A 23,971-nucleotide genomic window follows, 5' to 3' on the forward strand; every position below is an offset into this window, starting at 1 on the left:
GGTTGTGATCCAACATGGCGGCATAAACAAACGGATGGTATACGGGATGATAAACAATAGTGCAAATGCAAGCCAAGGCAAAATTTTTGCAAAACTTTTGTATGTTAACCAAAAAATGGGCTAACCATAGCGAATGTGAATGGGGTACCACGTTATTAGATTAGATAACTCTCCCCTGCTCGGATCAAACAACCAGGACAGGCAGCCAGTCTCAAACAAACCAGATGGTATACAGGACGATTAACAAAACACGGGCTAACCGGGAGAGGAATGTGAATCGAGGTACCACGGTATAAGATTAGATAACCCTCTACCTGCTCGGATCAACCAATCAGAACCAGGGGCCTGCAAGCTGGAGGCTCCCCACATTATTCCCTTTTGCTATATTTTTAAAAAAAAATTCTGCTGGCCAGTAAATAGCGAGACAGGAAACAAACTTTGAACACTAAAGAATATCAGTATGAACCACTGTTATAGCTACCTGTTATAGAAACCTTTCATCGATTAAAAATCAAAGAAACTTTACCATCAGATGGTGGCAGGTGAGGCTGATCATCCATCATAGCTGAGAGTATAGCTGAGGACAATGCGTCACAATGTCATTGGTAAACATTGTGGCGACATGAATGTTTATATTCATCTCTGTGATTAAGAAGAAGGAACCCTTCCCAAAACCAGCCAGCGGATGTTGCATTAATTCACATCTCCTGGACCATGTTTCTCATTATGAACCACACCAACAAGTACCAAACAATTAGCACATAGTCCTACTGCATAAACAATATAAACGATGGAAGTATAAAATGGAAGACGATTGGACCTTTACAAGAAAAGGGCAGCAGAGAAAAAGACGAGCAGCTGGTCAGGGACGAAAAATGGCTCACAGAGAAAGCAATGGCAGAAAAATTTTCATCACAGGTAAGATAAAAACATTTTTGGACAAAACTTTCATTTATTTTATTAGTATTACTAGTTTTCATGACGCTAACACTGTAAAAAAAAAATCTGATATTTGAGGATCTATAAAACTGTCTGTCCACCAACTTTTTGTAGTGTTGTACATGGTAGCCATGTGCAGGGGCGTGCCCATCACTGACCTGCTTGATCGAGCCTCTCAGCACTCAGACAAACTACACTCTCTCAGCACGACGCTCACACATGAGCTAGTGAGTACCTTTAAATGCGAACAAATAATTTAGAACTGGCTCTGAACGTTCTGTATATATTTTCTTCCCAGGACTCTCATTTCCCTCCTCTTGGCCGGATGGTCTTGCCCCGGCCATCTGTGTGCCACACATCCTCACTGCAGACACCCAGCGACAAGGAGCAAGCACTTCAAGTACCTGTAAGTCACTTTGAATTAAAACTTTTATTAAAAATGACTGTAGATTGGACTCAGATCCAGAATTGGTCCCTTTTCAAGTGCCGTTGGTCACTCAGGACACAATCCAAATTTAAGACCTAAGCCTTATTATGAATTGGTACTCATCACGATGATGAACAGATTGAATTGATTCATTTTTACTTCTCCAGCACACAACAATGGTGCATTCAAGGACCACTGAAAAAGTATGGAAACTCAACACTCAAAACATGGATATAAACATTTTTCATTTTTAGAATTTGTGCTGTACGGCGTCCGAGTCGTGTGGCGCGCAGGCCACACAGCTAGGAGACCCTAGTTCGATTCCACCCTCGGCCATCTCTGTGTGGAGTGAGCATGTTCTCCCCGTGCATGCGTGGGTTTTCTCCGAGTACTCCAGTTTCCTCCCACATTCCGAAAACATGCTAGGTTAATTGGCGACTCCAAATTGTCCATAGGTATGAATGTGAGTGTGAATGGTTGTTTGTCTATATGTGCCCTGTGATTGGCTGGCGACCAGTCCAGGGTGTACCCCGCCTCTCGCCCGAAGACAGCTGGGATAGGCTCCAGCACCTCCGCGCCCCTCATGAGGATAAGCGGTAGAAAATGAATGAATGAATGAATAATTTGTGCATTTCCCAATCATATACATGGCAAAAGCCCAAATTTTGCAGGCCACACAAACTTGAGTTGCCTGATGCTTGCACGTTTCTGTTTCTCAGCATGTTGCCAGTCTTCCTGTTCGGACAATAAACTGCAGAGACAAGTGTTAAGGTCAAGCGGATTGTACTCTGTCGCTCCTGAAAAGGTCATACGTGTAACATCAAGGCACTAATCCCAACTGATGTTCAACTTTTGGTCTTTTTACGCCATTATTTCCTGTTTGGTCGTATTATTTTGTTACATCTGTTTCCTGTTTGGACGTTTTCCAGCAAGGGCCACACGCTGAAATCTGAAAGGACACAATGGCCACGTTGATATTTTGTAAATCAACACATCTTTATATACTAAGAATTTTTTTTCATAAAAAAAACTACAGCTCAGGTGTTTGTATTAGTAATACTTACACATACGTACATACAGGTTGATCTTAATTTAGTCGGAAATTTGCTCTTTTTTTTACCTTTCCTTTTACCTTTCATAAATTATTCCCATCATATTGTTACATTATTCCCGTAGTATTATAACTTTTCCCCCAACCTAATGTTCCAATAATTATGACTGTATTTCACATATAATTAGGACTGTAAAAAATAGCATTCATTCTTTAATATTTCAACTGTATGCTACTAAAATTGCATTTTTTTGGGTCAGGATATTACACATATATGCTTGTAAAATTATGACAAATTTCAATTTTCTTCCTGGAAAATATCTTCTCATATTTATGACTTTATTCCCATAATATTCCTGTCTTCACCTCTCATGGTGAGTTTTATGTTTACCATGGCTGTACCTTCTTCGTCATTTTGGTACTTTTTGCATGTCGTACCACTCTATGTGAGTGTATAATTAGTCAAAAAAAGACTGCGTTGACTCCTGCAGGATGCGGACTTGCTTTCGCTGGCTCGTTCCCTACTCCAAGCCTGGGTGGACCCACTGGGGGTCCTGTCCAGTTCAGCTTACTCCCTGCCTCACCTGCCCCAAAGTAAATTACTAAACAAGATCCAAGAGCTGCAGCAACAGTCCAAGAGCCTAGGAGATGGTCTGAACATACTATCTGGCAAGGTATCCATGCTACAAAGGATTTATTTGCATCACTTGGTAATATTTCAAATATTACATATGACACTTTCCCTTGCCTCCGCTATCACAGATGGACCAAGCGGCTCAGACCATCTATTCCCTGCCCTACAGAGGAGGCAACGACATCGGACAGGACAAGATATCCAAACTGAACAAATTCCATTTCCTCTTGTCCTGCTTTCGCCGTGATTCCCATAAAATTGACAGTTTTCTCAAAGTCCTCCGGTGTCGGGCTGCAAAATTGCAACCCCACATGTGCTAAGCCCCAACGTGCCCATCTGGAAAACTTATGTCAAAGCAAATCTTGTATTGCAAAGCAGCTCGCGCACAGATAGAACATTCTAACAGTATGCAGCAAGAATTAGATTGCTTATGCTACCTAATATGACAAAGCACAGCATTATTACATTATTATACATTTAAATCTTTTGTATTGTTTTCTATCCAGTACTAATGCTACTTCATTCATACTATTAACAAGGTGTTTAAACAGGGTTTATTCACACTTATTGCAGCGCAAGCTTTTTAAGTAGTATCTCTTTCCTCTACTGGGCTTTGTACCTGTGCTGTGTTTCATGTGATAATGTATTAATAATTGTTAATATATCCAGTAGGTCTGGCGTTGATAACTGCCCATATTTGTAAATGCAACAAATAAGTTAGCAATCATTCTTTTCCTTCTAATAATAATATTTGCTACTAGTTTTTACTCATTGGCCATCAATAGAGAAATGCTAGACTTTACTTTAATAATTGATTTTGTCTCCCAATTTAATGCTTTTTGCAATATTTGCACTGTAATGACACTTTTTAAATGCATTTTTGAATGAAAAGGTTTTCATTAAATTACGTTTTCTCTTACACAAGCAAAAATAACTGTACCGGCTCTTTTCATTCTTCTATTTTACTGACTCGTATACTGTTTGTTTTCAATTTTTTACATTCTCATTCAATACAAACTGATTAAGGCTTCCCAGCATACTTTACTACAGGGAACGCCTTGAGATGTAGTCTAAGCTAATGTCAGCATACTGACACCTACGATGATATATGTGTCTGCTTAAGTTTACATTTGTGAAAATTGCAAAAATGCTAGTAAAATTAATTAGTTAATTTCAGCATGCCAGCAATAACAACATGCTAATGGTAGCATGCTAACACCTAGCATGAGCAAGTGCTAAGTGTTCATATACTCTATCAACCCATGAAAACAGCTTAAATAGTCTCTGATAATGTACTGATAATTGTTAATATATCCAGTAGGTCTGGCGTTGATAACTGCCCATATTTGTAAATGCAACAAAAAAGTTAGCAATCATTCTTTTCCTTGTAATAATAACATTTGCCACTAGTTTTTACTCATTGGCTATCAATAGAAAAATGCTCCCAATGTAATGCACTGTAATGACACTTTTTAAAATGCATTTTGAATGAAAAGGTTTTCATTAAATTACATTTTCTCTTACACAAGCAAAAATAACTGTACCGGCTCTTTTCATTCTTCTATTTTGCTGACTCATATACTGTTTGGTTTCAATTTTTTACATTCTCATTCAATACAAAATTATTAACGCTTCCCAGCATACTTTGCTACAGGGAATGCATTGAGATGTAGTCTCTCCAACGTGTCCTGGATCTTCCCTGGGGTCTCCTACCAGTCAGACGTGCCTTGAGCACCTCCCTGGGGAGGCGCCTGGGAAGCATCCTGACCATATCCCCAAGCCTCCCTATGTAGTAGTGGTAGTAGTAGTAGTAGTAGTAGTAGTAGTAGTAGATGCCCTGTATATGTATTATCTACCTTTTATGACCACTGTGTGTCACACTGTTATGTTGAGTAATAACCTCCTCTGTAATGACCTCTTGTTGACGTGTTCGTCACTAAGTTGAAACGTGATTCTGAACTGAATACCTGATGCGGGCCAGACTACATCGCGAGCGGTCCCCATTTGAATTGATTTTGAGTCCTCAGCTTGCTTGGTGACATCATTCGTGCCAACTGGAATGGACAAGGGAATAGTTGGCAAATTATTCTATGAAATTGAAACACTGGGAAACAGTTCTCAATAAGAATTGGCTTTTGAATCCCATCCCTATTCAGCACGTCACCTGTTATTTTTGCTGCAGGTAGGCAGTCTGTGTGTGAGTCCGAGTGATTCTTCCTGAGGAGTGATATTACAAGATGCCATACTCAACTCTCAAAGTGTTGTGCAGCCATTGCAAATTGCATATTTACACTTATTTATAGTAAGTTAATAATAGCAAATCCAAACCTGGTTTGCCAAACCCTTAACATACAATATTACATATACTGTATTATTTGTTTGAGACCCCCCAAAATTAGTGTTATTACTGGAGGGTGGCATTAAGGAAGCACAACACCGGCCAATCCGTGTAGACCCCCTCCCTTACCCATCACTAAAAACAGTTTGCGCTGCGTTCTCAGCTGACACTTAGTAGCTCTCAGCTGTTTTTTTTGTTGTTGTCGAATGCACATATCTCTTTTGCTCCAAAGCGTCCTCTTGTTACATAGTTGCTATTGGGAAACTGTCATGGTATGTTCGAGTATGAAGAATAAACACAACCAGGTCGAAGTTACAGACGCGTCGTCTTTCGAGGTGACTCTCCAGCAACTCAACGACTTGTTGACGGACGACAGCGGCTTTTACAGCTGGCCAACAAAAAACTTTCACGAGGTTTATCCACGCATCTATGTCGGCAATGCGTGAGTTATTATTATTTGTCATTCCCAAAGTTGGTGACGCATTAGAGCGACCAACATTAACAATAATGCTTCACTGCAATAACACAACATTAAATGTCAAACTTTCATTGCTTTATAAGTGCTCCCAATCCTTCTCCATGGGGGAGTGGGCGACATATGCATGATTACTTGATCCAATGGCTATGGTATGCTGTGTGTGTTTTTATTCATCTAAGCTATGTTGCTTTTCAAAATGAGGGAATGTCGAGTACTTATAGTACTATGCCAACATAGAGTAGTCAGTGTACAGCTTATATAGCATTATAGATGACTATGTACTGAAAATACATACACAAAACACAGCCTTTTCTAAATGACTGGCAACACCTGCGCATCAAGATAAGTGATGGTGGCCATAGCATCATGGTCTGGGGCTGCACGAGTGCTCCCAGTTCTGCAGAGTTGCGGTTAGTTGAGGGAGACATGAATTCCAACATGTACGCCAACACCAATTTTGAAAAACACCCCCATAATGACACCAAATGTGTCCGAATGTTGACCCTTTGGCCACAATTTGGTTTGTATGTTGTTGCCAGCTTTTAGATAATAATGACTTTACAGTGTTAAGTACTTTTCAGAGGATACAAGGTTGTATGCATTTATTGTGTTTGTTGAATGAATGCAGGTTTTTGGCGAACAATGTGACACGTCTGAAGCGTTTGAAAATCACACACATCTTGAACGCAGCAGAGGGAAACTCCTTCATGCATGTGAATACCAACGCTGAATTCTACAAAGGCACAGACGTCATTTACCATGGTATGCCAGCCAGCGACACTGATCACTTTGACATCAGCATTTACTTTGAGGAAGCTGCAGAATTCATCGCGAACGCTCTGGCATACAAAAACGGAAAAGGTCAGTGCATGCTTATTCATCATTCACAATTTGTGGCCCGGCATGTTTTTAGATTTCTTATTTGCGGGGAAACTTGCTAATTTCTGCCACGGGTTATTTTCCACTTCTGTAAATATATTTAAAATTGTTATACACAGTATAAATATTTTTAATTATTTTTTTCAATCAAAAGTAAACACATGCTAAAACTAGAAAAGCACTTAAAGAGTTCAGACCTCTGCAAGGTACCATAGTTCCCCCCATATTGTGATTTACATAGTAAATATTAGTCCTACATTTATTTTATCTACGGTACATATTAAGATTCCTTGACTATGAAAACATGCCATGGAAGGGTTTGAATGACTTAAAAATGCTAAAAATGCTAACATGCTAATGTCAGCATGCTAACACCTGGTATTATGGTGTTATCGTGATTGTATGCCTACCTCTGAAAATTCTACAATGATTGTTTGCATGCTAATGTTAGCTAATGTCAGCATGCCGACACCTACGATGATAACGTGTTTGCATAAGTTTACATTTGTAAAAATTGCAAAAATTTGTTAATTTCAGCCTGCCAGCAATAACAACATGCTAATGTTAGCATGCTAACACGTAGCATGAGCAAGTGGTAAGTGTTCATATAATCTATCTACCCATGAAAACAGCTTAAAATGCTACTATGCTAATATTAGCATGCTAGCAATGCTAAAATGCTAATATTAAGAGGCTAACACCTAGCATGATTGTGGAACGGGAAGGCTAAATGTCCCAAACAAGTTCTCAGACATTTTTTGCATAAATGGTCCTATCTCACAATGTTCCATATGCGGATCACCCCCAAAATTTAATCAGTTCTTCCATATCCCATTTCCGACAGTCTCAGAAAATTTTCATCCAAATCCATTCAAAAACATAACCTCTGCAGCATGGAGGTAAGAACATTTGCAGTAGTTATCAATATAGCTATGCTAACAATTGTCCATAATTCTAAAACAATAAATGAAGTTATGACAATATTCAAACAAAACAGCATCTTTCACAATGTTACTGCACCACATGGATTATGCTGGTGTCAACATAAAGGCTTACACACTGATGTACATGCAAAATAATACTATTTTATACAAATTCATAACCCTTATGTCATTGTGCCGACATGGTTCATTTTTTGTTGTATTTTGCGCTATTTTGAGTGTTTTTCCGACTGTATTTTGTCTCCGTTCTTCCACAGGTAGAGTATACGTGCATTGCAAGGAAGGCTACAGCCGCTCACCCACCTTAGTCATCGCCTACCTGATGCTTCGCCAGAACATGGATGTCCACAGTGCTCTGGCCACGGTGCGACACAACAGAGAGATCGGACCTAATGACAGCTTCCTTCGACAGCTCTGCCGACTAAATCATAGGCTGGCTGCTGAGGGAACGTTCTGGAACAAATGAAGCAGAGGAAACAAGGTGCCATTTAATTGTGCTACGGTGGAATTTGCTCATGTTGATGTTCCTTGGCTGACTGATGTGGATACACCTTGGTGGTATTTCCGTTATCACTTTGTCCCGTCCTGTTTCCACCTTCCATGGTGAGATTTTTAAGTTATTTTGTTAAACCTAGCTGTGCCTCCTTGCTTTTGCTACAGGAAGTCACTGAATGCACTTTTTCATGTTGTTTAGCTTAACAATAATGTTGCTGTTTTTTCATGTTGTTTAGTAATAATGATGATGCCAACAATACTACAATGCATGTCTCAGATTTATATATGTCAACGTCGACTTAAGCAAGCACTTTTTTAGTAATTAAAAGAACACGGTGGACAGGGACTTGATGAGCTAGACTGCGGAAATTAAAGGTTAAAGGTTAAAGTCTACTCCAAACCATCACATGGAACACTCAATGAAACTGCACCACACACACTATGCACTTACACACTAAGTAAATGCAAAACAATACTATTTTCTACTAATTTAGCCCACAAGGACACTTTCTCAACAGTCTTTGCAGTTTAGAAATGAGTATAAAATAGTAGTTTTGCATGCATATTAGTGTGGAAGTGGTTTTGGTTGCACGAGGGTGGATGGCAGAGGCGTTTGGTTTGATGACCTCTTGTTAGTTTGTGTTGTTAATTAATTCATGCATGTGCTCTTGGAACATAATTTAGCAGGAATCTACTGTACTTAGTTTGTGAAACAATCTTAGCATAGGGCTAATCAGTGGCTTTCACTGTTAAACAGGCACACATTGGAGTTTTTAATGCTAAAGACTGCATATTGTTATTTTGTTTTTTGCATCACATACAAATATCAAGGCACTTTTTAGCTTTAGAGTGAGTCGTGTCACACAAAGTTGAATTTTAGTTTGAACACTCAATGCGGGATCACATGATTGTTGTTATATTCTTTGATTATATAATAATGTAATTACTGAATATTGGGTATAAACAATACAAAATAAAAACATCAAGAAACTGAAGGTTCTTTTTTAAGCCATAAAAAACCATCAACACTTTGAATATCCCCAAACAAATTTTTTGGGTTTAACTTTATAAAAGTAGTATTTATTTATTTATTTTTTGAGTGATTGTCATGTGACAGGTCACGTGGCTATTCCAAACGTCCAGGATATGGCAGTATGTCAGGTAAGCTAGCTTCTTTCCAAACGCTTATTTTCTGCCATTAAAGATTCTTTTAAAACCGTTTCACAGTTTTAACACTTTAAATTGGTGTTAAATGATGCAATTTAACTGCGGTTGCTATATTTATTCAATTAATTATTCAATGAATTCATATCGCTATTACTATATTACTTAAAATTGACGTTAGATATTCGTCACTATAAGCAAAAATGCTAATAAACTACTGTCGATTATTGTAAATGAATTAGTGTTCTTTTGTTCGATTAAAATGACATTTACGGTGCGAAGCTCAAACAATTGTTTCAAATAAGGAATGCTTATACAGTGAAAGGCCAATGTAATCATGAATCAGTCATCGACTTGCAGGTTAACGCTGACTTTATCCTGTAGAGGGCGCCAGTGGTTCACCTCTGTTGAGACAAGTAAGACACGTTTCTTCAGCATTGATTTCCAAATTTGTGTCAGATTACGTTGTTATGTGGATACTTCGATGATAAATACATTATTGAATATTGTGGACGGCACTATTGAAGGCGTGACCAGCTGCATAATTTGTCCCATTGGATTAAAAAATAGTTGCAGAATGTTCTCTAGAGTACAAATTTGGCCCAATGCTGTTGCATGTTGTTTAATCTCCCATGCTGCTCACAACCCAGTACAAGGATTATAGACAAGGATTATTCACTGTTGTGTTTGTTTGTATATGTATCAAATCCATGACTTTCATTATATCCACCCTGCTGCGCATTAGCCAACAAACGGATGTGTCTAATATTTGTTTTTAGAAAGACATTTTTTACTTGCAAATCATCACCTTGTAGCACCCTTACGCCCCATCATCAAAGTGTGCTAATGTTCCTGACGACTTAAATATAAACACTTTTAAGTAGCGGTGGGCCATTTAAATGTTGGCATCCATCCAATACCAAGTAAACGCAACAAGAAAACACATATATTTGTGAAAATAATCATTCAAGAGAAGTGGAAAAATATTCCCTGAATAGCCTGCTGCCCGGTCAGCCGACCTTGGATAAATGGTAGAAGACGGATGGTTGAAAAATACAAATTTTATCATGCGAGTATTGCTTCAATAGCGATTAATAATGATACTAATCTGTATTTGGATGAATTCATGCACTGCTACTTTTAAAGTTCAATTTGGGGAGACAGGTTGCACAAGTTTGATAAGGGTACTCAGAGGTCTCAAGGAAATTAATGTTAGTCCCTGCAGGGGATTGCATGTGTGTGCATGTGTGCATGTGTGTGTGCATTCCAAAGGGTTTAGATCTTAGCTCAGTGATTCGGCTTCTCTTCCTTCCCAAGTTTTCTTTCACCTCTGTACTTTCTGTGTCCAATCTTTTGTTTTCTCATTTCATGCAGTGTGTTTGTATGCCGCTGTGACGCATGGAGTTGACACAAGGACATGTCTGTGAGGAGAGCAGGCTAACGCTCTTATGTAACACCGGTCTGCATGAATGGACGCATGGGGGTGGGGGGATGGGACATCTATGTGTTCTTGTGGCTGTGCTTATCTGGCTGAGTCAGGTGAATGTGAGTGGAGTGAAATGGGAACCCAGTACACACAAGATTTCAAAGAGTCATTCAATCTCATTTATCTAGTAGATACAGCGACTATAATTAAGAGCGACATGTCTCCAAAAGTGTCCAATAAGCAATATTGGAAACATTGATCCCTCTGACAGACCACTACTAAAGTTGGTACTAAATACTAGTAGCAAATTTAGAGTAGTCACTGAGGAACGATTGTGTCGTGGTTAGGGTTAGGTAGGTTCATTCCCCATTAACTACTATAATGCTGTGTACCTTATTGTAAAGTGTTACCATTTAACTTAATGATGACATTAACACCATCAAACTATTTGGTATATCATAATTATTGTATGAGGAACCCATTCAAGAACCCATGGTCTTGTCAATGGGAACCCTACAATTATTTAATTGATTGCCTAATGTTTGTAATATTTAATATTAATCAAACACATAATAATATCCTGATCATAAAATACAATGATTAAGTATTCAAGTGCTGCGTTGTGTTTTTCATGTATCTTTTAGTCCGGATACTGGACGCTGGTGCGTAATGGTATTTATGATAAACAACAGATATGGCATGATGTTTTTATGCAGTGATGGGTACATCTTTCATTCAAGGGGACCTATTATGCTTTTTCCACTTTTCTGACCTATAAATGTAGTTAGAATGTTATATTCTCGTGTTAAACGGTGCCAAAGTTTCAGATAATGAGGTTTGCGCATTTGGAAGTGAGCCATGAAAGAGGTTTGGGATTGCTAAAACGCTCTGTGTCAAAAGGTGTGGTAAAACTGCCCCTTTGTGATGTCAGAGATGAGCAGACTTCCTTAAATGGGTGTGGCTGTACACCAAGATAAGCTTGCCTTCTTGTCAGGGAAAGCCACATTTGTTTACAATTCCTAAGGACGAAAGCATCAGACACAAGTGGTTGGAGGTCCTGATTCCCTGCCAGGAAAATAAATGCATTTTAATCTGTCAACAGCATTTCACACTGACATTTCGCACTTCACACATTTCCACTATGCAGCTGGGCTAGCCGACAAACTTGCTGAAGTTCAACGCCTTTCCAACATTACTCGGTCGTGTGGAAGAGTCAGAAGATCAAGCGGTAAGTAACAATTTATCAGTGTCCTAACTGTGTTTATTTTGTGTAAGACATGTAGCAAAAGCGTTTGTCTGTGTAGCATTATAGAGTGTGCATACAGGGAGCAGCATTGCTCATAGCCTTTTCCCACCACCAGTAGTGGCTCTACCCGAGTCTTTTACACACCAGTTGTCCCGCTAAACACATTAGACATTACCGATGCTATAGAAAACCTAACGCTAAATTGCTAATTACCTCAATTACTTCTCTCTCATTTACCATTGAGAGACGTCTTGAAGTAACCTCTTATCTTGTGAAACTTTGGACTGTGCAGTCTCTACTTCCGGATCGGATTCGGAATCCAACACATATGGCTGCATGTTAAAAGCGGATATTTTTAAAAAGATAAATCACTGTTTATTATCAACTCCTATACCGTTTATCAACTCCTATAAAGTTAGCTGCACACACCGGAAGTCCTTCTATGCATTTGGCCGTGCCTGGAGGCGGGCCGTGGGTGGAATACATTAAAACAGACTGTTTTCACTGGAAGCATGAAATACAGCTGAATAGGTGCAGATTCTGGAAGAACTAGAAAGTTTTCTGAGCTGGTTATCATGTGTAGCTGCTTTATAGGAGATTCCCTGCCCTGCTTTATGGATTTGAGCTGTATCTCCCTCATGTCTGAGAGCGGGAGGGAGGAGGGGGGCGGAGCAGAAGCCGGAAGCTGCGTATAAGCTAACAGGCTAATATGTCTACGATGGAAGAAGTCGTCCCAATTATTTAGCATAAGCATTATCACAAATGTACAAAGAAGTCAGACAGACAGCTGCTAAGCCTGATGCAGTTGACATGTTGGTATTCCTGCCACAAAATAAGGAATACTTGTGACTTGTAAACATGTTTACAGAAAAATACTACTGTTTAGTTTAAAGTATATTTCAGTTGGTGACATTTTAAAATGTCCTCTAAACCAGCCTCTTTTTCCTTTTTAGAAAAGAATGTCCCACTTTATTGTAGTGGCTATGTTATATGTTATATATGATTTTTAAAATGTGAATCTTGTATACATATCCTCATGTTAAGTTTTTATTTTAATAAAACAACTTGACATTTTAACGAGGTCAGAAAAGTGGAAGAAGCATAATAAGTACCCTTTAATAGTGATATAGTAATGCGACAGCTGAAGCCGCTAAACTTGAACAATAGTTGACCTTCAGTTTGTTCAGTTTTTCTTGTGCCAAATAATGGAAATAGAAATACTTTGCTGCAAACCCGCCCCGATTATAAAACCTGCAGTTTCTGATATAACATTCTTATCTGCCATATACATGTAAAAACAAGTTAACCACTGTTAATATTCAGATTAAAATGTATACAAGAATAAAGAGGGCTTAATGAAAATGTCATCACAGATGCACCTCATGCATTTCATTGTTTCTCATTACTTTGGTGGGCCCCTTGTGTTGCAATTGAACGACGCTATAAATATAGGAGTACAAAGTCACACATGCGCATACACACACATAATCAGTGGCAATCTGCAGTAAGTCAGCTCTGTAACAGCTGTGCCTCTGAGTGTTTTTTCTTTTTTTGAGAGTTTCCGGGATGGGCGGGTGTGTGGGTGTGTGTTGGTGCCAGATTCTGTATTGGTGGAGACTAAAACTGCCCACTGCTACATCATCCCCCCTACAACAAACCACTAATAAGCTGGATCAGTCTTCGTACATTCATTTTCCAAATGTAGCAAATCTGCACCGCAGGAAATATGTTTGTTGAAATCCAATGCAGTGCAGAATGTATTGAAACCTATCATAGTCTAAGCTGCTTACCATTATTTAGCATGTCTGTTATTGCCATGGCAACACCTCATCACCTATTTCAGTGTTCTATGTTTGATGATGATAGTAATTACAGTGAACAATTAAATACATCATTTGACTTTCTTATTTGATAGGATACACAGTAGTATATTATAAAATTATACAGTCATGTTTGATTGCAGGCAGGATTGAGGCAGGATGGAACAGGTGGACAAAAATGTCAGGCGTGAAGAGCTTCAGCTAAAATGAGAGGAACGGTATACAAAACTGTGGTGAGACCAGTCATGTTGTTTGGTCTAGAGCAGGGGTCTCAAACTCAATTTACTTGGGGGCCACTGGAGCTCAGGTCTGGGTGAGACTGGGCCGCATCAGGTTTTCCAAAAAAAAAAAAAAAACCAAAAAAATGCATTTATTAAAAACAAAAAAATTTAAAAACTTCGAATTTTCTACAAGAAAAGCTCTGATAAAACATTCCACTGTTCTCAAATATCTTACTTTTTATTTTTCTACACAAAATAAGATGAAAAATAAACAAATCAAGAATAAGGAAAATCAATCAATCAGTAATAAATAAATAAATATAATAATAATAAAACGGCAAATAATAAAAACTTAAGAAACCACATATAGTTGGTGGGTAGACAAATTATTTTTTTCAGATTAAAATAAACAAAGCATTATTAGAGCCCTGTAGACATACCAAAACACGACTATAGTCACATTTATACTCTTTTTATTTACGACATATTGCACAACTGCAGGGTCTTGAGACACATGCTAACTCGCAAACTAGAGAGCTAGCGACCTAAACGGTAGCCTTCAAATTATTTCCTTTAAACTTGAATAGCCAAAAACTTACCACTTCCACATGGATAGGGAGGATAACTATTAACAGTTATTTAACCTTTAACATGAACATTAATCAAACGTAATACTTTTTTTCTGGGTACATGATACCATACAGCATCCATATCAAACTTGCGTGGGCCGCACTAACATTAATAATTAATTCATATCAAGGCGGGGGCCTCAAACTAGTGTCCTGCGGGCCACATATGGCCCGCGTGCCGTGTGTTTGAGACCCCTGGTCTACAGACAGTACCACTGAGGAAAAGACAGGAAGCAGAACTGGAGGAAGCAGAAATGAGGATGCTGAGGTTCTCATTGGGAGTGACCGGGATGGATAGGATCAGGAACGAATCCATCAGATGGACATTACATGTTAGAGGCCTTGGAGATAAAGTCAGAGAGGCCAGACTGAGATGGTTGGGACATGTCTAGAGAAGAGATAGTGAATATATTGGTAGAAGGATGCTGCGTTTAGAGCTGCCAGGTAGGAGGCGTAGAGGAAGACCAAAGAGGAGCTTTATAGATGTAGTGAAAGAGGACATTGAGGGTAGTTGGTGTGAGAGAGACAGGGTTGGATGGAGGCGGTTGATTTGCTGTGGCGACCCTTGAGGGGAAAAGCCGAAAAAGAAAGAAGTAGATACAATCATGTTTAAGTCCCATGCACCCACAGAACAAGGGAATCCCCGGAGGGAGCACTCTCCAGTGCTGGACGACTCCAAAAAGAGTGGGTAGTCACCCTTTTGGAATCGGACCCGTGCCCAACCCGAAGGCGGAAGGAAACTACCGTCCCGGTTGCCGTGTTAAATTCCAACGGCCACGAGCCGAGGAGCACAAGGAATTGTCACCCCTGCCCGTCACCTCTCACTGAATAGTCCAGCCCCTCTGGAGAGGACAGGTTCCAGACCCCTTGTTGTGCCTTGATTATATCCAGCCGGAACCTCACCTCACACACCAGGTCAGGCTCCTTTCACATCAGAGAGATGACATTCCAAGAGCTAGCTTCTGCAGGTCTCTGCTTTTGGCTGCTACCCAGCTCACTCTGTACCCGACCCCTTTGGCCCCTCATTGGAGCGGGGACCAATGTTGTCTGTTGGAGGTGTGCCAGTTCCTAGGATAATTGGGACACACAAACTCAAAACAACAACAAAAACTAAAACATACAGTATTATACTGTATATTTTAATTATATAAATACAAGTACACACAGTATATCACCATGATTCACTTGTATAACTTTTTTTCTTATGTGTCCGTACTTTAGGTGCACCATTAAAATGGAACAAATGCATTTATGTGGCCCTCTCTTCGTGATCCTGATTGCAGGTAAGCATTTAAGATGGTTTTATTTAAGCTTGTGTGACGTAAAAGACAAAACCACAGTACTCCAACTGATATCAAATGGTTTTTATAATGCTGAAAATATATATCACAGAGCCACAAACACAAATAGCTTTTTAGAAGCCATTCTTTGATTGTGCCACACTGATTTGTCACTGGAAAACAAAGCAGACAAAAACAACTGTGCCCATGATAACCCACAAGCAGCACTTCTGTATCAAATACATCATCAAACAATCACCAGGGGGCCTTTAAGACCCTCGTCTTTTTCAGCTTTTACATTCAACTTCAAGCTGTACCAAAAGGTTCTAAGTGCTTCGCCAACAGGAAACAGCCTTCTGCATGCACAGAGCCTCGTGTGATGTCTTACAAAATCAGGGCTGCATACAGTCACAGTGAAAAGGACAAAAAAAAATCAAGAGAGGACATCACGGCAATAATAGAAGTCTGGGACATGGTGTCCCAAATCTCTCATTCAAGGCACAATTTATTGGCCTCGGTTTGGAATTCCTGTAAAGACGGTCATATTTATAACTTTAGAGGCATGTTGCCAATTTGCACTGCTGCCCACGTTATGGTGACGTCCTCTCTTGGTCGGTTAGGGCTTAGAATGGAAAATGTCCGCCATCTAATGCTAAAAGGTCAAAGAATGGCTTCATATAGTATGTCATGCTTATGCTTACAGACATAACAGGAAGTGCAGTCAGTGCTGAGAGCCACAACTTTGTCACAATGCTATCTAACAATCGTGAACAGATGCTACATGATTCACAGCCAATTCACAACTTTTTTTTTTCCTAGTCTTGGTTACATTTCAGGAGTTTTCTGGAGCAGGCACTAAACAAGTCATAAAACCACAATTAACTTCGCGTATGCTGACACTCGAGCGCAAAGCAGTGTGATGTTTTATGTTTGACGGTAACTTTCACTTTGACTTTTTCTAAAAATCCACAAACAGCAATATTCTTCTCACGACACTGAGATAATGTAGATTTTTACATCAAAGGATGGACCTTAGTTAAAGGTCAGATGAATGTCAAGCAATCTGAAGCCTCAAAGCATTATTTAGTATGTAGTTTTTTTTTTTTTTGAAGAGCAAAGGCTCAAATGAGCACGACAAGTCGGGTCACTCATGTTCTGTTTGACAAACAGGAACAGGAAATTGATAAAAGCACTGATAAAAACAGTATAAAGTGTAAAATGAATAGTGCTAGCTTAGTACAGGTGGTCGTCGGTTTACGGCCCAAAGAGCAGTTTGCGTAACATTGCTTATTTGTTTTCTTATGCTGTAGTGCACTAAAGAAAAGGAAAGCTGTCAGCATGGAAGTGAAAATGAACATCTCAGAAGGAGGAGACACGTCCGCCAATATTGGCCACCCAGCTGTTCGACCATCATTAAAGGTAAAGAATATTGAATGCTAATGAATGCTAGAAGGGTCATGGAGTCTGAGGCGCTTTTACAAGGGGATCTGGGTAGGGAATCTGAGGTTATTCTTCCAGACTAGCCTGGGACCGTATTTTAAGAAGGTGGAAAGGCCTGCAAGACAACTACAACGGTAAAAGTAAAAGTAAGGAGTTTTTATTTTGATTTCATTTAATTGCCGTATGTTATGTTTTTAATGTGTTCTGTGCACAATGTGAATGATTTATGTTCTATTTAGGCATATATATTTTTTATTTTACTATTTTACTTAATAGACATTAATTTAATATTAATTCTTACTATTTAACTGTAATTTTGTCAACTTTTTTTTCACTACATACAGATAAAAATCCAAATTTTGAAAAAAATCTGATTTGTTTTGATCCCCGATTATACTTCCTATGGAAAATAACCCCTCCCTTTGCAAGCCTTTATGTGCACCCTTTTGGGGGACTTTCGTTATTCAGAAGGTCTTCGTTCTATGTACGACTTTCCTTCCTAAGACTATGATACAAGTTTTAGTCTTAAGTCGGAATTTAAACCTACATAATATCTAAATTAATAACAAAGTCCATCACACTGTACGTAGCACACACAAAAGTACAAATAATAATGAAATGAAACAATAACGAGACAGACCCGTTGTCCTTGTTGAAATGTCAGTAATGAGGCGACTATGCTGATTACTTATCACCGTCCATTTCAAAGGAGCAGATCCTTTAACATGTTCAAGGATACCATCTTTGTCCTTAATGAATTTTCACTTTCCTTTTTTTATGCACTGCATCCAAAAAGTATGACTTCATTCAATTACGGCAGGGCATGGTAAAACGAGGACCGCCTGTATTAGGTCACCTAAATCGTGGCTTCAAATATCTGCTTCGGAAGAACAAAGTTTAAGAAAGAAATGAAAGTTATTAAGAAAAAATATCCATTATCCATACATTAAAAGGGACACTTGATTATTTGTCAAATGTTGGTTCTCCAGCATGAAATTAGGCTGGTTCCTTTAATGAAATTCAACTGAACACTGAATTAGATGACTGCATTTCCTCCGATGATGCATCTAATAAAGCATAAACACAAATAGACCCACCATCTCTTCCAAGAAAACCATATGCACACTGAAGACAAAGAAAAGAAAAATATGTTACAATACATTGCTCAAGGTGTTTTTTGTTTTTTTATACATATTAAAAATATCTCAGTGGCAGTGTGCCACTCAATCCTGGCTTTAGCTTACTTATGCAAACTCACCCTGCCAAGCATATTTAGTAGAACCACACGAGCAACATCCATTTCAGCAACAACATGAGTGTGGTACAATTACAATTATATTACATTCCACAAGTGGACATACTCCTGTAGAGGATTGTCATCTTTCTCCACCAAACAGTGCTTGTATGAGTTGGGGCAGATGTCTTTGAGGGTGTTGGAGTGGCGGCAGGGGACGACATAAATAGAAAAGACAGGGGAGAGGTTTGACGTTGCAAGAGATCAGAACAGATGTGGAGAGGACAGAGAGGACGCCGATTAACAGATGTTTTCCCTGGGTAAGTATCATTCGTTTTTAAGCAGGCGCATGAATGTAAAGTGTTCTTTTTTTTTTTTATAGCCTAGCGACAAGTTCACAGTTTCATTTATTGTAAACATGAGGTAAAACGTGACGAGTATTTAAAGTGTCAGACAGACAGACAGAAGGGAAAGTTCAGCACTAACAGGGGACGGAAAAACATTTCATTTGCATTAAGTTAAGTGATGCAGAGGATGGAATTTCCCTAAGAACAGGCTAAATTATCTTGGTACTACAACTAAGACCATGCTCAAACACATGCAACAGGTTCATTCTGTTTATACCAGAAGGGGTCAGCGTCCAAATGAACAAGTTCCTGAAATGTAGACCATGTGATGATTTTTTTTGTACAGCCTTTTTAGCGTAGGTTCTGAATGTCCCAAACCTTCTATCAGGCTAATGCTGCCTTCCAGAGTACTTGGAAGCTGGAAAAACCTTCACCAAGTCATACTTTTTGGTTGTATGAGTTTTCAACCATTAAACAAAACCGAAGTACCAGAGTACTACGTGTTTATTTGAAGAATTCATATATGAGATATTTCCAAGTTCCAAGTTATCTAGAAAGCAACATAATCACCCCCAACATAGTATATGGTTGTAGCCAGTATTTGAACATGGCGTTGCAGTAGCTGGCACAGTAAATGGATTCTTACTGTTAGTCTGTCTCTGTCTCTGCTATGCTGGTGCACGTGATCATGGCTGAAGGCAGTGCGTTTTTTCTGGTGCTGGTGATCGTTTTCGGGAAAGATAACCACTGAGAATGGCTGCCAGCTCAAATTGTGATGTCAAACCTCATTTGTGTGTAGTCCTTAAACTGGAACACAATATGTGCTCTCCGCGCTCAGGGACGAGAGATCCTGAGTTTAGAAAAACGGGGCAATGTGAAGGTCATTTTGGTGATTTGGTGTTTTTGGACTCCCATCGCCGTGAGTGTGAGCTTACTAATACAGGTGTGCTACATGACTGCTTGAACTTGATGTTATTTTGAGTAGGTCAGCCGCTGACAGCATAAATAAAGTGTGTATTTGGTGTGTGTGTGTGTGTGTGTTTGCCCTGCTTTCATTCACAGTGAAGGTGAGATCACAGAAGGCCTGAATGCCAACTGTGAACCTGCACTGCTTGATCATCCTATTGCTGTGCATGTGTGTGTGTGTGTGTGTGTGTGTGCGCCTGTTTAATCAGTACTTACAGTTCTATTTAAATACCCTGCAATGTCGACAAGTAACAAAGAGCAGTGGCACTTAAAGGCTGTATCACTGTCAGGGGCTGCTTTTCCAAAGACAGAATTTACATTTACATTTCAGAATGACTCTGTTAGATTTTTTTCTTGCCATGAAAAAAACGTGGAAGAAGTCCCGACTGTGATGAATTTTCATCTTGGCAAAGTATGAGCAATTGGTGGCACAGATTTAGAGGATGCCACGACTTGCTACCATGGCAACAAAGCTCTCTCAGCTCTCGAGACAGCGTCTTTGTGAAACCAGCCCCCTGTTAAGTTTCCTCACTTCGATGCATGCGTGTGTGTGTGTGTGTGTGCAGTAGCGTGAAGGTATATTTCACAATATGGTCATGATTAGTGTTGCAAAGAGGTGGAAACATCCTGTAGGATAAGGATGTTTCACCAATATTCATTAGGATACTTTACACTGGAATTGATGATAATTAATGGGAATTAAATGGATTTGTTTTATACGTTACAACTCAGTTATAGTCTCAGGAAGGGTGTAGTTATTTTTTCACATTTTTTAAATAGAATTTTTGATATTTTACATCAAATTTGCTGTTAAAAAATAGTAACCTGAAACGGTGTACAAGGCGTATGATTAAATTAACTTTCTTCCTCCTCCTTTTCAGACATGTTGAATTCTGCAAATGTAAACATGATGTACAGTGGATACCCGCAAATTTGTGATTCAGCATTCACGGCCCTGCTAAATTTTTCTAAAAAAAAAAAAGCAGTTTTCTCAGGTAATATGCCAATTTTTCTGCATTCAACCTAAATCATTAATGATTTAGAGATACCGGATATTGCAAATAAAATGCACAGCTTAATTATACTCTTTATGTCTTCACTGTATTCACTTGATATGAGATTTCACACTTTGTTTGGGAGTCATTGGACGCATCATAGTTGCAGTGAGTTGCAGAAGTAAAACCTCTAAAGGAAAGAGGGGCAAGCTGTGCGTCAAAAATAAACATTTTTGTGGGCGTCTCAATTAGTCATGGATTTCGCCATTGGCTAATAGTTCCGCACAGGGCTCTACTGTACATCAATGTAACTATGAGAAACTAAACCATTCGTCCTAAGATCCAATTAAATCAATCTGGATTCAGCAAGTTGCCATTCTGGATGACATATGCATCGATACTAGGAAATAAAGCATTGGAATTAAGCACAATTTTTTTAGCAGTTTTAATGATAAAAATGTTAAATATTACTCATGTAACTGTTTGATTTGGCGTAAGTTGATTAGTTTTGCCTGTTGAGTGGGGCACACCTGAAGTGTTGGTTGCATTTGATTTAAATAAAATGTGAATGCACTTGTTTATAACTGATTCCCTTAGAAAAAAAAACCTATGGGAATCTAGGAATCCCCGGTATCCAGGTATTTATTTCAGAGACCGGTTGAATTTTTGGCTAAAAATGTATTAAATCATTTTGGCCCGTATTGTTTTAAATGAACCTATATAGTTGTTGAACCTATCACCAACCACAAATGAAATCGTTATTAAAACAAATCATTACACCCTTATTTATTTACATCCTATGAAATGACTATTCCCATTAATTCTCACACAGTTCCCAGTACTGGACTGGATTTGGATTTGTGCAACCCTAATCAAGACAGCTTGAAGCAAAGAAGAATAAGAAAGAAGTGAGTGTACAGAAGAAAAGAAAGTGTTTGGGGTTATTACATCCATTGTAGTTTTAGTGCAACATAAAAAACCTGATAGTTATTTGTTGATGATGATGGGTGGAGCTTATTTCAGAGGTGTTGAATTGAAAATGTACATTTTAGGGACATGACAGTCGTATTTTTTTCCCCAACGGCGCATGGCTTTACGTCCGTTTCTGCTGCCGACAGCAGGGGAGAAAGGGAAGAAAACAGGGTCCAGTTCAGAGTCACATGACGCCAAGTGCTGTTTCCTTCCTCTTGGCTCGGATGAATCCAGAGGCAAAGACTGCTGACTCGCCGTTTATTGAATCCCCACCGCCATAGTTTGGCTCCTGTTGGCTCCATCCAATCAGGCCACAATGGCTCCTATACTGGAGTCCCATTTTTTGCTGTCGTAATGAGGTTCAATCGGCACCATGTAAGGTCAAAAGGGGCCCAATTCAGACCTGCCATCAATGTGTCTGGTGTAACCACCGATTCAAATGATGTTCATTTGCCTAAACAAAACAAACGCCGTGGGTTCACTCTAATGAAGCATTTGCAAACCTCGAGTCGAGGGTGTCTGGACCCGGGAGCCTTTTGTCTATGGCAAAGATTGATGACATCAAGTCTGCATCAGAACTTTATGAAGGATGGTTAAGGCCACGCTGACATGAAAAGCAAATATTTGCTATGTCGCAAGCAACTAATTTTTTTTAATTCATATAATTTTGTCAATTTTGTAAAAGAAAAGAAATCCAATCCCCCCTCAAAAACCCTTCTCCTGAAAAAAAAAAAATTACCCAATTTAGATTGGATTGCATATTTAGCAAACACAAATATGGATTTTTATAGTCAAACATAGCTTCAATAAAATTGCAAAATAAGCAACTAAATATTTTTTAATTCATATAATTTTGTCAATATAGTAAAAGAAAAGACATCCACCCCCCCCCAAAAAAAACCTTCTCCTAAAAAATAAAAATAATCCAATTTAGAATGGCTTGCTTATTTAGCAAACACAAATATGGATTTTTATAGTCAAACATAGCTTCAATGAAATAGCAAAATAAGCAACTATTTTAAGAAAATTAAGAAAAGAAATTCAATTTCCACCCCCAAAAAAACCCTTCTCCTAAAAAAAAAAAAACAAACAAAAAAAAAACCCTGATTTAGATTGGATTGCATATTTAGGCAACACAAATATGGATTTTTATAGTCAATCATAGCTTCAATAAATATTTTTTAAAAATTCATATAATTTTGTCAATATAGAAAAAGAAAAGAAATCCACCCCCCCCCAACCCTTCTCCTAAAAAAAAAATAAAAATAAAAATAACCCAATTTAGAATTTAGATTGGATTGCATATTTAGCAAACACACATATGGATTTTTATAGTCAAACATAGCTTCAATAAAATTTCAAAATAAGCAACTAAAATTTTTTTATTCATATAATTTTGTCAATATAGTAAAAGAAAAGAAATCCAACCCCCCCCCCCCCCCCCCCCCAAAAAAAAAAAAACCCTTCTCCTAAAAAATAAAATTATAATAAAAAATAACCCAATTTGGATTGGATTGCATATTTAGCAAACACAAATCTGAAAAATATCATAGTGGCCCCCACATCCTTTCATTTTTCTGCATGCGACCCACAGTGAACACCCTTGTCATCAGCGGTCAGTAAAGATGAGTCAGGTTAACTACCACTAATCGGATCACACCAGATGCACGTTGAGAGGCGGTGTGAAAGGGGCCCTCAGTCTTCCGTCAAATTCTGAAATAAAAACGGTAACTGTTGGTCCCACAAAAAATGAACTGGTTGATCCGTGGCCCATCTTGAGAGAGCTGTCTTGCAGATGAAAGGGCAACTGTACCAACATGAGAGGTGAGGTAGAATCGGTCCGTTTTTATCAGCAGGTACTTGAACCAGGTACATGCCACGAGGTAAGCGACATAACCCCCCACCCATTAGGACTTGCTGGGGAGGGTCAGGGTCATGTCATGGTGTGTATCAGTGGTATTGTAGTCCGATGAGAATGTAGGCAGGTCGAAGGAGGTGGGTGTGATGGCGCAGCACAGTAGTTGTAGTAGCCATGCAAACGTAACCAAG

At 38.9% G+C, this 23,971-nt stretch overlaps 2 protein-coding genes across 4 annotated transcripts; both read left to right on the forward strand.

Moving 5' to 3' along the window:
• Positions 1-810: 810 nt before the first annotated feature.
• On the forward strand, positions 811-4,525 carry prl (prolactin). Its single transcript, XM_058048893.1, has 5 exons — positions 811-918; positions 1,054-1,166; positions 1,238-1,345; positions 2,909-3,091; positions 3,180-4,525. The coding sequence occupies exons 1-5, from the start codon at positions 876-878 to the stop codon at positions 3,369-3,371; spliced, it is 639 nt and encodes a 212-aa protein (XP_057904876.1). The 5' UTR covers positions 811-875; the 3' UTR covers positions 3,372-4,525.
• A 1,023-nt stretch (positions 4,526-5,548) lies between these two features.
• LOC131103036 (dual specificity protein phosphatase 3-like) lies at positions 5,549-22,970 on the forward strand. 3 transcript variants are annotated; one of them, XR_009119536.1, is made up of 6 exons: positions 5,549-5,831; positions 6,496-6,728; positions 7,945-8,290; positions 11,920-12,000; positions 15,910-15,971; positions 17,279-22,970. XR_009119536.1 is itself a non-coding variant. In XM_058048891.1 (3 exons), the coding sequence occupies exons 1-3, from the start codon at positions 5,596-5,598 to the stop codon at positions 8,151-8,153; spliced, it is 678 nt and encodes a 225-aa protein (XP_057904874.1). In that variant the 5' UTR covers positions 5,549-5,595; the 3' UTR covers positions 8,154-9,133. The 3 variants fall into 3 exon arrangements, 1 of the variants encoding a protein (XP_057904874.1); XR_009119537.1 differs by lacking the exon at positions 11,920-12,000 and having other exon boundaries at positions 7,945-8,168; XM_058048891.1 differs by lacking the exons at positions 11,920-12,000; positions 15,910-15,971; positions 17,279-22,970 and having other exon boundaries at positions 7,945-9,133.
• Positions 22,971-23,971: the final 1,001 nt, after the last annotated feature.

This window comes from Doryrhamphus excisus, chromosome 15, assembly GCF_030265055.1.
Source record: "Doryrhamphus excisus isolate RoL2022-K1 chromosome 15, RoL_Dexc_1.0, whole genome shotgun sequence".
Classification (NCBI taxonomy): Eukaryota; Metazoa; Chordata; class Actinopteri; order Syngnathiformes; family Syngnathidae; genus Doryrhamphus; species Doryrhamphus excisus.

Coding starts and splice junctions, on each gene's coding strand:
- prl (XM_058048893.1), top strand. CDS start 876: ATGGCTCACAGAGAAAGCAATGGCAGAAAAATTTTCATCACAG. Junction 919..1,053: donor CAGAAAAATTTTCATCACAG/GTAAGATAAAAA, acceptor AACTTTTTGTAG/TGTTGTACATGGTAGCCATG. Junction 3,092..3,179: donor TGAACATACTATCTGGCAAG/GTATCCATGCTA, acceptor CCGCTATCACAG/ATGGACCAAGCGGCTCAGAC.
- LOC131103036 (XM_058048891.1), top strand. CDS start 5,596: ATGCACATATCTCTTTTGCTCCAAAGCGTCCTCTTGTTACATAGTTGC. Junction 5,832..6,495: donor CGCATCTATGTCGGCAATGC/GTGAGTTATTAT, acceptor GAATGAATGCAG/GTTTTTGGCGAACAATGTGA. Junction 6,729..7,944: donor GGCATACAAAAACGGAAAAG/GTCAGTGCATGC, acceptor GTTCTTCCACAG/GTAGAGTATACGTGCATTGC.